The 16586-nt window shown below is 44.4% G+C and overlaps 1 protein-coding gene across 1 annotated transcript in view; it reads left to right on the top strand.

Moving 5' to 3' along the window:
• Window positions 1-951: 951 nt before the first annotated feature.
• The window catches only part of LOC120058665 (anoctamin-7-like), a 37267-nt gene continuing 21632 nt past the window's right edge, over window positions 952-16586 (top strand). Inside the window, exons 1-9 of the mRNA XM_039007416.1 lie at window positions 952-1104; window positions 2471-2578; window positions 2692-2828; window positions 2988-3045; window positions 3218-3328; window positions 5719-5884; window positions 6182-6272; window positions 15432-15528; window positions 15714-15857. Of these exons, the coding sequence (XP_038863344.1) occupies window positions 952-1104; window positions 2471-2578; window positions 2692-2828; window positions 2988-3045; window positions 3218-3328; window positions 5719-5884; window positions 6182-6272; window positions 15432-15528; window positions 15714-15857 (1065 nt within the window). The remainder of the gene's footprint in view (window positions 1105-2470; window positions 2579-2691; window positions 2829-2987; window positions 3046-3217; window positions 3329-5718; window positions 5885-6181; window positions 6273-15431; window positions 15529-15713; window positions 15858-16586) is intronic.

Here is a 16586-nt window from a genome sequence, read left to right as displayed (position 1 = left end):
ATGCAGTTGCCCTGTGTAAGCTTTGGCTAGTTTCCTCAATCTTGGCTGGTGGTTGGTGTCATGGTAACTACTTACTCATTGTTTTTTAATGAGCACAAAGGATCTGTCTTTCCTCATCTGTAGTAAAAGCAGGAGTCACGGTTTGAGTGGAACATACACTGACATTGTCTCCCCCTCAACCGCTTCTCCCCTTCTGTGTTGAAGCCCATGTAGATTAGTTGACGTTATGGTCTGGGAACGTAATACAATTCTAAATGTATCCCACCATCCTCCCCTATTATTCATGAGTGTGTACCAGTGCGAGAACCAACACACACAATGTGTGTATTAATTAAGATTGGGGCAGTACACTCCGACAGGAAGATCGGATAAGTCCCTTCCCCTCTCATATGCCCTACATCCATCACCACCCCTAAAATAATGCTGGTCCTCTCCCTTAGTGGGTGTTAGATTAGTTATTGGCATGGGGCCATGTACATGTTTCCTCTGCTGAGAGTGATGGAGCAAAACTCAGCTGCCTCTTTTCTGGGAAGATTACGGTATCCTACTCTGTTCGGCTCTCTCCCTGTGGAGAGGAGGAGATAGAGCGAGGGAGAGAGGCAGAGATTACTGCAGATCCACCCGTTATTCTCTCCTATTCCCAGCCCCCTCTCCACTGAGGTAGAAGTATCCTGTCATTTCGCCCCTCCACTCCTCCATCTCTTGCTGGAATAATGTATCCATTCTTCCTTTTCATTTTGATCCGATTTGATTCATTTGAATGATAGCAATTAATTAATGAACCTGCATGACAACACTGCATGAATACCTCCATCAGAGTTTGAGTGTATATATACGGTACATGTGACATACAGTTTGTATGTTTATGCATGTATGTTGTGTTCCGTAGTTCTCTAAGCAGACTGACTGACTAGAGACTGACACTCGCAGACCCTCCTCGTCTTCTTCAACATGCTGAGGAAGGGTTCGGAGTTGCTCCTGGCCACAGGAGGTGACAGGGAGGTGCTGCTCGATCTGGATTACGTGACGGGCAATCGGGGCGAACCCCAAAACACAGACAGCTATGGGAGTCTGCAGAACGGGGGTTTCATCCCACCAAGATATGTAAGTGTCCCCCACTCCCTCCCTGATTTGGTCTCATCCTATTGCTGCTCTGATGATGACTTACCTAGAATGTTGAATGTTGCAGTGCATCTTGAATGGGGGTTAGTGCTGATTTGACTTCAAGCTTTCTCCTCATAGTTGTATTGATGTCAATATGATCCCTAAAAGCAGTGTTTTCATTTTGACTAGAATGTTATTTTATGGTGATTGAATCTAAAATCAATATTGCGAATAAAGCTTTTGTGTTGTTGCCTATCGCAATAGCTACAGCTCGTTCCAATTCAAAGTCACATTTTATTTGTCGAATACAACTGGTGTAGACTTTACCGTGAAATGCTTGCTTAAGAGCCCTTCCCACCAATGCAGAGTTTAAAAATAAGAATACAAATACAATAGTAACACGAGGACACAATAATTAGATTTCACTATGTCATTACAGCCATTTTTCTGTCCTATTTATTTATCTGCTATGTGAATGGACGTTATATTGATATACATTATATAACGGAAATATTTTCAGCTTTCAGCTGCAGCGGCTTCTTCTGACGATAATGACGATGATGACCCCATCTATATACACTGTGATAAAACGAGTAGCCGACCGGAACAACCACTAGGGGGGAACTACTTTAGAGATGGACGAACCAAAATAGGTGCTTTTAGGCTTTCTGTATATCTATACAGTATTACATTTTACTTTAAGTTGCTTGTCTTGAATGTTTCCACAACAGCACTAAAATCACCTATTTTCAAATAATGAAATAATTATGGTCTTCACTTTGGGCCTTAATCATTTGAATCAGGTGTGTTAGTGCAGGTCTGGAATAAAAGCCTGCACGCCCAGTAGCTTTCCAGGAACAGAGTGGCAGATCCCTGGTAACAGACAGTATAAAGAACAAGCCACCAATCAAACTCTAACCTGTGGCTTTGTCTGACTGATCCTGTATCAGACTTTGTTCTAGTATGGGAGGTGAAACCGAGAAAGCTTCGCTCCAGATGGAGGGGCCAATCTGAGACCAGCGGTCCGGAGGAGGTCGGAGCCAGGGCAGAGGAGGGGAGCAGCAGGTCTGAGCGGCGAAAGGCTCAGCTGGCTCGATGGAGGGACAAATTCACCCAAAACCTGCAGAATGCCGGCATACTGCTGGAAAAGGTAATATAATATACACTATTAACTCACCTAGCTCCACAAGACTTAGTGGTTAGATCTAGTGTTTCTACTTTCCCAATAACAATCGTTCCTTCTTAATGCTAATGCTCTGTTGACAGTTTTACTGGTCAATCTAATAATGCTTATATACGGCAGCACACTGTACCATATAATTCATAATTTTGTGAATGTTCTGTAATGATTGATGTTTGGCACTAGGAGGAGACGGCGAGCGAGAAGAAAACCATCCATTATCTGAAACTGAGCGCCCCTTGGGATGTGTTGGTGTATTACGCAGAGGAGCTCATTCTGAGAGCACCCCTACAGGTCAGTGCTAACACTACACTTTATGACAGTGCAAAATACAGTAGTGCAAAATACGGTAAACCCGATACTATGGTGTGTGGAGTGTTACGGAGAATGTTGTTTTTGTGTTGCAGGCCCAACCAAACCCAAACTTCAACACTTCTGACCGGATCCTTCGGAAACTATACATTCCCAACGTCATGGCGGAGTCCTTGCCAAACAGGCCACTGGACTACTACACTTGTGCCTTTCGCAAGTCAAAGATGGAGAAGTGAGTCCCTACATCCCGGAAACTTCCTGATATCGGTTTTGATTGCGAATCCTCAACATTTAGTTGAGCCACATTGCGTGCTGACCTTTATAAAATACCCTGTTACTGTAAGTTATAAATGACTACAGGTTTAACCTCGCTCTGTTTGTCACTTCTCAGGTTCCTCGGCTGTGAGAACCATGACACCTATTTTACTAACACACAGAGACACCGTATAGTGAGTGCATCCATTGACTTTCTGCGTCTTTCCCCATTTGTTGGATAACGATGGATGACCACCAGGAATAGATGGACATACTGTACTGTATGTAGGCCTACCTATATGTGGTCAAAAATGCTTTACTTCAGACTATGTCATTCTCATATGGTCAATTGGCTGTCCATGGCAGGTGTATGAGCTTCTGGCGAGAACGGTGTACGGCAAGAGGAAGAGAGCGGAGGTGGGCGTGGCTCGACTGCTCAACGAGAGGGCATACACTGCAGCGTTTCCCTTGCATGAGGTCAGAGACATTCTTAATGTACCGCCGCTAGGCCTGACACCATTAGTTGACTGGTCGATAGGCTGTTGGTCGACCGAGATTATTTTTTTTTTTTTTGCATGGTGCACAAGACACCTGTCTGATTCGCGCCTGTCTCAGTGGACTAATCCATTGCGGAGGCCACAGGGATGGCACAATCCATCACTCTAAGACATGTGATAATAAAATTGTATATGGTTATATTATGTACAAATAGTGGTACAACACTAATAAATCTAATATTATTTTAATGCGCTTTCTCCCGTTTGGGTACGGTCGCTGTCCGCGGTTCTGAAACAATCTTCAGTGCACTGTAGATTTGGTGCCTTTCCCTATGTTGCTATGTGCATAATAGCAAAATTAACCAGCATATTAGGATTGAGAACAATGTGGTGGAGGTGAGCAGCAGCAGAGATGAGGAAACAACCTTAGCCTAATTGTCTTAGAAAATTGAGGCAAGAGGAATCTCCAACTTAAGTAGGTCTATAATCAATAGCCTAACTGTTAAATGTGTCTGGCTTTATAAATTATCCATATATGTCTACAGAGATAAGGCAGATCTTGCTTCTGTTGCCTTCTGTGTTTGTTAAATAGCCTACTGATTCTGTGAGCACCAAGCCTCATGCAAAGGCAAAATGTTGGATCAAGCAAATTCACTCAGAGGGCAAGGGTTGAGGGAATAGGGAATGTTTTTCCTAAATAAATTAGGGATTTCGGTAACAGAACTTTTCAGTCAGAAACAAGTTAGTAACTAAAGGGCTGAAATGATGTTGCAGCTCCAGCACGGACAGCGCAATAACCACTTGCTGTGCTGTGGTGCCTTTTCGCTGCAGTAGGGAGGAGATCAAGACAACGTGGGCCAGTCACACAGGCACTTGCTGGATTTTTTCTTTTTTAACACAGTGTGACCATCGGGCTCTTTCTTGAGTCATTTGTGTGTCTTAATTATTTAATGAAACAGTGTGCTTAAAGCATCAGACAAGTTCGGTGCATATATAGTTGATTTTATATTAACACATAGGGTGTGTCTGTATACAGTGCATTCGGAAAGTAGTCAGACCCCTTGACTTTTTCCACACGTTGTTACGTTAGCCTTATTCTAAAATTGATTAAATTGTTTCCCCCCCATCAATCTACACACAATACCCCATAATGACAAAGCAAAAAGAAGTTTAGACATTTTTGCAAATGTATTAAAAATAAAGAACTGAAATATTTCATTTACATAAGTATTCAGACCCTTTACACAGTACTTTGTTGAAGCACCTTTGGCAGCGATTACAGCCTTGAGTCTTTTTGGGTATAACGCTATAAGCTTGGCACACCTGTATTTGGAGAGTTTCTCCCATTCTTCTCTGCAGATCCTCTCAAGCTCTGTCAGGTTGGATGAGGAGCTCTCTGCACAGCTATTTTCAGGTCTCTCCAGAGATGTTTGATCAGATTCAAGTCTGGCCTTCAAGTCCCAAAGCCACTCCTGCATAGTCTTAGCTGTGTGCTTAGGAACGTTGTCCTGTTGGAAGGTGAACCTTCGCCCCAGCCTGGGCCTGAGTACTCTGGAGCAGGATTTCATCAAGGATCTCTCTGCACTTTGCTCCGTTCATCTTTCCCTCGATCATGACTAGTCTCCCAGTCCCTGCCGCTGAAAAACTTCCCCACAGAATGATGCTTCCACCACCATGCTTCACAGTAGGGATGGTGCCAGGTCTCCTCCAGATGTGACCCTTGTTCAGGCCCCAAACATTTTTACAATAAAAAAAAGTTACATCTTGGTTTCATCAAACCAGAGAACACAATCCTGTCTCAGAGAGCTACTGACAATTCCTTTGACCTCATGGCTTGGTTTTTGCTCTGACATGCATTGTCAACTGTGGGACCTTATATAGACAGGTGTGCGCCTTTCCAAATCATGTCCAATCAATTGAATTTACCACAGGTGAACTCTAATCAAGTTGTAGAAACATCTCAATGATGATCAATGAAAACAGGATGCACCTGAGCTCAATTGCGAGTCTCATAGCAAAGGGTCTGAATACTTATGTAAATAAGGTATTTCTGTTTTTATTTTAAATACATTTCCAAAAATAAAAATTAAAACTGTTTTTGCTTTGTTATTATGTTATTGTGTGTCGATGTATGTGTTTAATCCATTTTAGAATAAGGCTGTAACGTAACAAAATGTGGAAAAAGTCAAGGGGTCTGAATACTTTCCGAATGCACTGTATATATGGAAAAATACATTTAAACAGATCAGGACGCTTCTCAGTCGACCACTATTTTTTTAGTCGGGGACAGCCCTAACCACCACACACAAAGACATCTGCCTAGTACACCAGTCTTTGTTAAATGTGTGTATGTACGTGTATGTTTGTTAGGGCCCCTTTGAGCTGCCAGAGTATGAGGTGCGTCCAGATGAGCTGAACCAGAGGCAGGTCTTGTTCCAGTATTGGGCCCGCTGGTCTAAGTGGTACAAGTACCAGCCACTTGACCACATCAGAGAATACTTTGGAGAGAAAATAGCCCTTTACTTTGCCTGGCTGGGTAAGCAGGGATCCTCATATAGTAAATCTGATACAGTACCAATATTTTGTTCTGTACTGCTTTTATGGTTATACTTTGGGGTGGGGGGGTTATGAAACTGAACACACATCAGAAAAATCAGAGATTTAGTGGCAAGCATCATACTTAAGAAGACTTAGATGAAAGAGATATCAATATCTTTTCACTTATGATATGTGGTCAATTTACCACAACAGTACAGTTTTGTGAGTTACCCCCATTGTATTGTTTGACATAGAGAGTTGTTGAGGTTTTTGTCTCTCTGGTCCTCCTCTGTAGGGTTCTACACAGCCTGGCTGCTCCCAGCGGCGGTGGTGGGGGCCTTTGTCTTTGTGTCAGGAGTCATGTCCATGGGGACCAACACTCCTGCGTGAGTCCTGAAACTCCTTCACTTACAATGCTTTTCTAACAGATTCATTCCTGTGTGTGTGTGTGTGTGTGTGTGTGTGTGTGTGTGTACATTTTACTATACTTGTGAGTACCAGAAGTCCTCACAAGAATAGCAAACCAACTAAAATTCAGAGAAGTGAGGACATTTTGCCTGTCCTCAATTCAAAATAAAAATGCTATTTTAGGCTTAGCTGTTAAGGTTAGGATTAGGGGTTAAGGTTAGGGTTAAATTCTGGGTTAAGGAAAATAGAATTTGGAATGGGAATCAATTGTTGGTCCCCAAAAAGTCCTCACAAGTATAGTAAGACGTGTGTGTGCTTGCGTACACTCGCATGTGTGTCCGTGTTCGTTTCTATGTGTGTGTTAGGGGGAGAAAACAATTATGGTCAGTGTTTTCTGTCTCAAATCTGTTTCCATGGCAAGATGCTGATAATTTCTTCCTCGGGTATCAGTGTTTGATGGCTTGGTGGTGAATCACAGAAGACTTACATAAAGAGTGAACATGGAGAAAGTGAGACTAAAGATGCAATAATAGAGAGAAGGAAGAATAGCATTGAGCCTCTTACAGGCCCAAGGGCATTAGTGTAAATCCTCCTGTTCATTGTGGATTAGTGCTATCAATCACTTTACTGTATAAAAGCCAGAGAGCTTTAGTCTCGGGTAATGTACTGTGTAGCAGGAAATCAAGGGATAATAATCTTTGCATTACATGCAAATGCAGACTGGGGTGTGTCTGAAATTGCACTCTATCCACTATAGTGCACTACTTAATAATAAAGTAGTGCACTACAGATGTCGGATCTTAACTTGATCACTATTTTGATGCAGAGAATTTTCCTGCTGCATCAGAAAATTCAAATGAGCCTTGTTTTTATGAACATTTGCATTTCTCTTTATCTCAATGCGGGGGAGGTCGAGTCATTGGGATCAGGGCTTGCTATCAAAATAGTATTCTCTCTCGCTCAAATATGCTTAGGTCCTATTATTTTTTATCTGAAATGCAGCCATACACATCAACAACCGTTGTTTAATATAGCTTAATAACACAAGATTGATATTGATCTCCACTAGGCTACAACATAGAAGTGTCAAGTGTATCCTAACGTCATGAATTAACTTTCAAAATTGAGTTCAGTTGTGGCCTGGGGTCTAGTGGTTAGGGTTGCTGTCTTCAGTGCGTACACATAGGCCTACCATGTCAGCTTGGGTTCAATTCCGGCCAATGCCCTTCTGGCACAACTAACTCAGTTCCTCCCATTGACTTGATTAAGTTACACATTTCAAATATGGACAGTCCAGGGATATTTTACACCCGATCTTGATAAGAAATGACCATACCAGAAACCTTTGAATAACATAAATAAATACATAAATACAAATAAAATAATAACAGTAGACTACATCAACATTAGTTTCCATTCATACAAAGTGTCGGGCAATTTTTTCTATTGTACGGAATGAATGTCAATCGCCTTTAGTCTGTTCAAAAGGGGCTAAGTTGTTCAGATAACAACACCAACCAGAGGGAAAACATATCTTGAAAGACTTTTATTGCAAGTGTAACACGCGGCGGCATATGAACCCGCGTTTCCCACGGGAGCAATCAACATCCTAGATGATTTTAGACTCTTCAGCCAAAAGCAAACTGGGGCTGATGTCCAAAAACTTAAAAGACACACCCTATCCCCACAGCCCTCAAATTAAGGGGACACTTCGGATGACGTATCATGACGAGGGAGGCAGGAATGATTTTTAAATGGACCACCCTTGGACAGAAATTCGTCGTCACTCGTTCATCCCGCAAGGATTGTTTTTTCAGCCACCGGTAACTTGTGGGTGCTTTATATGCGCTACAGTCAATTATGATTGCATGTCTACTTATATTAAATATTTAATTATCAATATAAGCCTACTGTATGATAGCTAGCATAGAACTTCTGAAGAAGAAAAATGGTTTATTTCTACAATTTCCAAAAGACAAAAACATATTTACTTTTTACGTAGTAGCAAAATTTCTAATTGATGTTGTTTTTAAGTTTTCGCTGACTTTTGTTTGCGGACGTACAGTCATCGCGAATTGAATTATGGGGAGTTTCAGGCCCCGGAGTGAACATAATTGTACACTCGCAAAGCCGACTAAAAACGAGGGTTGAGGGGCTTACGTTGCAAACTTCCCTTGCTTGGCTATTCATTTGGATTACCCTTCAAGATGGCGACGGGGATTCCCCCAAAGGCATAATTGGACAAGGGTGTGTCTTTTAAGTGTTTGGACTGTAGGCACTGGTTTTGAAGTTTGCAGGCGGGGCTACCTCATCACATGACCATGACCGACTCATGTCCGCTACACAAGCAGGACTAGGTAACACCGACATCATCTTTTAGGGAGCGGTAATGAGATGGCCAATAATGGTTGCAATTGAGGTCAACTGTGCTGGTGAATTTCGCGCTTATTGATGGCTTAATGAGACATCAGCTGGTGCCACCTTGTTATTTGATTATATTCCAATAGGCTACATTCTGTAGGCTACCCGTTAGCCTATCATTGTCACATACTAAAAGATGGGAAAACCAATAATAGGCTACTGTTTGTGTTTCCCTGGCTGAGTTGATGAGCTGATTTTGGACATCAGTTGATTGACAGATATAGAACGATAAAATTTCCTCCGGTGTGGATGCTCGCCCACGTTTTATAATTAGGCTATGTATCATTTGTTCATTTAGTTATGGTCTTTGGTGTGGATTAAAAGCCTGTATTGGCTTTAATATTTTATTTCATAAAGTTGTGATGTTAATCAAATCAAACTTTATGTCACGTTCTGACCATAGTTCTTTTGTATTTTCTTTGTTTTAGTGTGGTCAGGGAGTGAGTTGGGTGGGTAATCTATGTTTTGTGTTTCTGTGTTGGTTTTCTCGTTTGGCCTGATATGGTTCTCAATCAGAGGCAGGTGTTAGTCATTGTCTCTGATTGGGAACCATATTTAGGTAGCCTGTTTTCTGTTGGGTTTTGTGGGTGGTTATTTTCAGTCTTTGTGTGTCTGCACCAGACAGAACTGTTTTCGGTTGTTTCTTTGTTATTCAGTGTTTTGTTTTGATGATTATTAAACATCATGAACACTTACCACGCTGCACCTTGGTCCTCACCTTCTTCCACCGACGACAGCCGTTACAGAACCACCCACCCCCTAAGGACCAAGCAGCGTGGTAACGGGCAGCAGCAGCAGCAGCAGCGATCGCAGGATTCCTGGACCTGGGAGGAAATTCTGAACGGAAAGGGACCCTGGGTACAGGCTGGTGAATATCGCCGCCCAAAGGCTGAGCTGGAGGCAGCGAAAGCGGCGAGGCGGCGGTATGAGGAGGCTGCACGAAAACGCGGCTGGAAGCCAGAGAGGCAGCCACAGTAGGCCTGGTGCGTGGTGCCGGAACTGGTGGTACCGGGCTGGGGACACGCACCACTGGGCGATTGCGAGGAGCAGGAACAGGGCATACTGGACCCTGGAGGCGCATAGTAGGCCTGGTGCGTGGTGCCGGAACTGGTGGTACCGGGCTGGGGACGCGCACCACTGGGCGAGTGCGGGGAGCAGGAGCCGCCAGAGCCGCCTGCCAGTCAGGAGCCGCCAGAGCCGCCCGCCAGTCAGGAGCCGCCAAAGCCGCCCGCCAGTCAGGAGCCGCCAGAGCCGCCCGCCAGTCAGGAGCCGCCAGAGCCGCCCGCCAGTCAGGAGCCGCCAGAGCCGCCCGCCAGTCAGGAGCCGCCAGAGCCGCCCGCCAGTCTGGAGCTGCTCTTCAGTCCGGAGCTGCCCCTCAGTCCGGAGCTGCCTCTCAGTCCTGAGCTACCTTTCAGTCCTGAGCTGCCCCTCAGTCCGGAGCTGCCCCTCAGTTCAGAGGCGTCCCTCAGTCCCGTGGGGCCATTTATTAGGGTTCCCAGGGCCAAGGTCGGCGGCGAGGGTCGCCGTTCCTAGGAGGCCACGGAAGCGGACTAAGACTATGGTGGAGTAGGGTCCACGTCCAGCGCCAGAGCCGCCACCGCGGACAGATGCCCACCCAGACCCTCCCTTATAGGTTCAGGTTTTGCGGCCGGAGTCCGCACCTTGGGGGGGGGGGGGGTACTGTCACGTTCTGACCATAGTTCTTTTGTATTTTCTTTGTTTTAGTGTGGTCAGGACGTGAGTTGGGGTGGGTTATCTATTTTTTGTGTTTCTGTGTTGGTTTTCTCGTTTGGCCTGATATGGTTCTCAATCAGAGGCAGGTGTTAGTCATTGTCTCTGATTGGGAACCATATTTAGGTTGCCTGTTTTCTGTTGGGTTTTGTGGGTGGTTATTTTCAGTTTTTGTGTGTCTGCACCAGACAGAACTGTTTTCGGTTGTTTCTTTGTTAATTTGTTATTCAGTGTTCTGTTTTGATGATTATTAAACATCATGAACACTTACCACGCTGCACCTTGGTCCTCACCTTCTTCCACCGACGACAGCCGTTACACTTTATTTGTCACATGCGCCGAATACAGCAGGTGTAGACCTTAAGGGCTTGTAAGTAAGCATTTCACATTAACCAACAATGAAAATATTTACTAAATAAACTAAAGTAAAAAATAAAATAAGTAACACAATAAAATAACAATAATGAGGCTATATACATGGGGTACCGGTACCGAGTGGGGGGAAGGGGGTCAATGCAAATAGTCTAGGTGCCCATAAGGATTAGTTGTTCAGCAGTCTTATGGCTTGGGGGTAGAAAATGTTAAGGAGTCTTTTTGACCTAGATTTGGCGCTCCGGTACCGCTTGCCGTGTGGTAGCAGAGAGAACATTCTATGACTTGGGTTACTGGAGTCTTTGACAATTTTTGGGCCTTTCTCTGACACCGCCTAGTATATAGGTCCTGGATGACAGGACGCTTGGCCCCAGTGATGTACTGAGCTGTACGCACTACCCTCTGTAGCGCCTTACGGTCGGATGTCGAGCAGTTGCCGTACCAGGCGGTGATGCAACCGGTCAGGATTCTCTCGATGGTGCAGCTGTAGAAAGTTTTGAGGATCTGGGGACCCAAGCCAAATCTTTTCAGTCTCCTGAGGGGGAAAAGGCGTTGTTGTGCCCTCTTCACGAGTTTCTAGGTGTGTTTGGACCATGATACTGTCATGGAAATTCTTACACAGGGACACTCGAAGTCAATCTTAAATGAACAATCCTTCATTTGTCAGTGCGCTGGAGAGGTTCCAACCGACTCAATGCACTATAGTACATGTCAATCAGGAGCTCCCCCTGGGCAGTCCCAGCAGTTGTCTTCTATACGGCTATACGCAGACAAGTTATATTTGCATGATTTAGCATAACTAATTAATCATTACCATTTTGTTTCATTCATGTGACCGACCAATACTGGTTCATAACATGTGACAGATCAATACCTCACAAGGCTTCTTCTCTCTAAGCTGAGACCTTGAAACTGAGATATATCAACCCGCTCCACTACAGCCCCGTCCATCCTTTTCCTGTAGTCCACGATCATCTCCTTTGTCATGCTCACATTGAGGGAGAGGTTGTTGTCCTGGTACCACACTGCCAGGTTTCTGACCTCCTCCCTATAGGCTGTCTCATTGTTGTTATTGTGTCGTCAGCAAACTTAATGATGGTGTTGGAGTCGTGCTAGGCCACGAAGTCATGGGTGAACAGGGAGTACAGGAGGATACTATGCACGCACCCCTGAGGAGCCCCGGTGTTGAGGATCAGCATGGCAGATGTGTTGTTACCTGCTGGTAAGTCCAGGATCCAGTTGCATAGGAAGGTGTTTAGTCCCAGGGTCTTTGGTGCAGTGATGAGCTTTAGGGGCACTATGTTGTTGAATGCTGAGCTGTAGACAATGAACAGCATTCTCACATAGGTGTTCCTTTTGTCCAGGTGTGAAAGGGCAGTGTGGAGTGTGATTGAGATTCTGTCATCTGTGGATCTGTTGGGGAGGTATGCGAATTGGAGTGGATCTAGTGTTTTTGGGATGATGGTGTTGATGTGAGCCATGACCAGCCTTTCAAAGCACTTCATGGCTACCGACGTGAGTGCTGCGGGGCGGTAGTCATTTAGGCAGGATACCTTCACTTTATTGGGCACAGGGACTATGGTGGTCTGCTTGAAACATGTAGGTATTACAGACTCAGCCAGGGAGAGGTTGAAAATGTCAGTGAAGACACTTGCCAGTTGGTTTGCGCATGCTCTGAGTACACGTCCTGGTAATCCGTCTGGCCCCACGGCCTTGTGATTGTTGACCTGTTTAAAGGTCTTGCTCACATCGGCTACGGAGAGCGTGATCACACAGTCATCTGGAACCTTTGAGCCTATTTGAGCTCATTCAAAGACGATTTTGTTGAGCTGAGACACTCTTCTCTGATGTGTAAATTGTCAGACTATTCGATTTACTTCTTGAAAACATTTAAATAAATGCAATTAACGTGTGGGCCTAATGCAGGCTCAGGTTTGTCACTAGATTGCCCAGCACTGGACACGAACTCACGAAGCTCGGAGCCAGAGAGCACTGCCAGAGAGGAAGAGGCGAAGCGAGAGACCCATCTCGGCGCAAAATCTGTGTTCTCCAGTAGGTGACGTTGTTTTGTTTCTTTCGCTCAACAAGAGAGGAGTTTTTGTATGGAGGTCAATGAGAGGTGTCAAATTTGGTCAACAAAACATGTAATGACGTACTTGCTTGCTATGTAAGGTTTATTTGATCTAATAGAAGTTTTGTAATGCTTAGGTTGTTACGAGTGTACTGATATAAGTAGTACATGTGACATCCCAGCAACTTTTAGAAAAAACCCTTTATATTGGAGTTGTCTTGAGATGCCTATGCATATTCATGAAATGTGGCTAGTAGCATCTCTCTCTGTTGAATACAGGCGGTTGATATCAACAACCCTCGTCGAAAATTCCCAAAAGTATTAAAATAAGGACATATATCCATCAATCCAAACAAAGGACAGGCGGGAGCTAGACAGCCCGCCGTGCCGCTTTGTGGACAGCGACTACTATTGTTAGGGCGGAGAGACATGTATCTTGTCAGTGTATCCATAATACTTGGCGCTGCTTAGACCACTGTACTAAGGCAGGTCACAATGCAAGCTTGATCCGGAAATGTGGTCAGGAGGCTCCGTACAGAGGGTGTCACGCTATTGCAGAGGGTCCGGAGGCTTGCGGTGGACCAAATCAAGTGAAGGAAGTTGTGAAGTAAGTGAGTGTAAGGGCTCAGGAGAGGCGACGGTCAAGAGCCATGCGTCCTCCGAAACACGACCCTGCCAAGCCGCACTGCTTCTTGAAACACTGCCTGCTTTACCTGGAATGCCAGCCGCACCAATGTGTCGGAGGAAACACCGTACAACTGGCGACCGTGTCAGCGTGCATGCGCCCGGCCCACCACAGGAGTCGCTAGAGCGAGATGGGACAAGGACATCCCGGCCGGCCAAACCCTCCCCTAACCTGGGCGACGCTGGGCCAATTGTACATCGCATTATGGGTCTCCCGGTCGCGGCCGGCTGCGACACAGCCTGGGATCGAACCCAGATCTGTAGTGATGCCTATGCACTGCAGTGCCTTAGACCGCTGCGCCACTCGGGAGGCCCCCCTTTCCCTCGATCCTGACTAGAATGATGGAGGCCACTGTGTTCTTGGGGACCTTCAATGCTGTAGACAGTTTTTGGTACCTTTCCCCAGATCTGTGCCTCCACACAATCTAGGAGCTCTACGGACAATTCATTTGACCTCATGACTTGGTTTTTGCTCTGACATGCACTGTCAGAGCAGGTGTGTGCCTTTCTAAATCATGTCCAATCAATTGAATTTACCAAAAGTGGATCCCAATGAAGTTGTAGAAACATCTCAAGGATGTTGAGATGAGGTGCTTCTACATCTGCATTGCTTGCTGTTTGGGGTTTTAGGCTAGGTTTCTGTATAGCACTTTGTGACATCGGCTGATGTAAAAAGGGCTTTATAAATACATTTGATTGATTGAATTTACCATAGGTAAACTCCAATCAAGTTGTAGAAACATCTCAAGGATGATCAATGGAAACAGGATGCACTTGAGCTCAATTTTGAGTCTCATAGCAAAGTGTCTGAATACTTATGTAAATAAGTATTTATTGGGGCGGTAGGTAGCCTAGTGGTTAGAGCATTGGGCCAGTAACCGAAAGGTTGCTGGATAGAATCGCCGAGCTGACAAGGTAAAAATCTGTCGTTCTGCTCCTGAACAAGGCAGTTAACCCACTGTTCCCCAGTAGGCCGTCATTGTAAATAATAATTTGTTCTTAACTGACTTGCCTAGTTAAATAAAGGATAAATAAAACTTATATATATTTTTTAAAATGTGCAAACATTTATAAAAACCTGTTTTTGCTTTGTCATTATGGGTTATTGTGTGTAGATGACTGAGGATATGTTTTTTTTAATCCATTTTAGAATAAGGCTATAACGTAACAAAATGTGGAAAAAGGGAAGGGGTGTGAATACTTTCTGAATGCACTGTTTTAAGCCTTCCCCAAACCATAGCCCGCCCCTAACCTTAACCGCTAGGAATGAATGCCTAAGCTGTTAACCTTTTGTGTTGTTTCTTTTTTAACCCTTTTTTAACCATGCGGAATTAACCCTGTAACCACGCAGAATTAATGTGTCAAAAATAGACATTCATCCATGAGTCAAAGGGCAGTGGGCCGGATTCGAACCCATGCCAACTCTTGCATATGTGTGTCGGCTAAACTGCTAGACCACACAGGCACAATTGCTTGCCTTGAACATATAATAAAACGATTGATTTAAAAAAAAAAACTGATTTTCCGTAACGGAAACGACATGTACCCCCTCCAAATATGTCAATTTATTATAATCCACATAAGAATTCACAAGAGACGCAACTACCTTACAAAAGGTTCAATGGAGGTACGGTACTGCATTGGATACAAACACGGCTTCCAGCTGCCCCCTGGCATCGATCGTAAATATTTTTTCAGGTATTAAAATCCTCCTGCTTCAGGATTATTTTCCTCCTGCAACGAAAGGGGTCAAATTAAGATACAACATCTGTATATAGGAAATAGGGTGCCATTTCAGACACAGCCTGGACTAAAAGTAGTGAAGTCTGTCTGTGATTGTGTGTCTGACTGTCCACAGCAAGGAGATCTGTAATAGTGGGGGCAGCTACCTGATGTGTCCTCTCTGTAAGACCTGCAAGCCCTGGAACATGTCTGATATCTGCCCCATGGCTAAGGTATTGTATGCTGGACATTTACAGTAACAAGGGGGTGTGAGTGACTGTTTGATGTGCCTATTGAAACCTCTATGCCTAATGTGTTGCTTTTATCACAATAATGAACGATCGTTATGGATAGCTTAGCCGTCCCACTATAATGAATCCATAGATGACAGGCCCATGTTGTGTGTATGTGTTGGCAGGTGGGCTACCTGTTTGACCACCCCGGGACAGTCTTCTTCAGTGTGTTCATGTCCTTTTGGGCTGTCACCTTCCTGGAGTACTGGAAACGCAAGATGGCCACCCTGGCTCACCACTGGGACTGCATGGACTTCCAGGAGGAAGAGGTCTGGATAATAGCCAATTCATTCATTTAAATTTCTATTCTTTCATAATTCTGTGATATGTGTTACCATACATACTATAAAAACAGAGAAGCAACAAAACTAAGTTGAGCCTCATTTCACATGATTTGTCACATATTTGTAAAATAACCCAGTTCTTGAGCAAGGGCACATCTTTATCCAGTTTTACTGTAGTATAGTTCACAGATATGGAGACTGCTTTGTTAACATATGCAGTGGTGGGAAAAGTATCCAATTGTCATAGAAAATGACTCAAGTAAAAGTGAAAGTCGCCCAGTAAAATACTATGCTGATCAAATATATAAACTCAACATGTAAAGGGTTGGTCCCATGTTTCATGAGCTGAATTAAAAGATCCCAGAAATGTTCCATACACTCAAAAAGCTTATTTCTTATTTCACATGCGTCCTCGTCATCCTTACCAGGGTCTTGACCTGACTGCAGTTCAGCATTGTAGCCGACTTCGTAACCGATTTGCTGATGTCGATGTTTTGGACAGAGTGCCCCATGGTGGTGGTGGGTTATGGTATGGGCAGGAATAAGCTACGGACAACAGACACAATTGCATTTTGTCAATGGCAATTTGAAAGCACATAGATACCGTGACGAGATCCTGAAGCCCATTGTTGTGCCATTCATCTGCCGCCGTCTCCTCATGTTTCAGCAAGATAATGCACGACGCCATGTCACAAGGATCTGTACACAATTCCT

This window comes from Salvelinus namaycush, chromosome 14, assembly GCF_016432855.1.
Source record: "Salvelinus namaycush isolate Seneca chromosome 14, SaNama_1.0, whole genome shotgun sequence".
In the NCBI taxonomy this organism is placed as follows: Eukaryota; Metazoa; Chordata; class Actinopteri; order Salmoniformes; family Salmonidae; genus Salvelinus; species Salvelinus namaycush.
The sequence above is the reverse complement of the archived record's forward strand: the minus strand, read 5'-3'. Positions and strand labels throughout refer to the sequence as shown.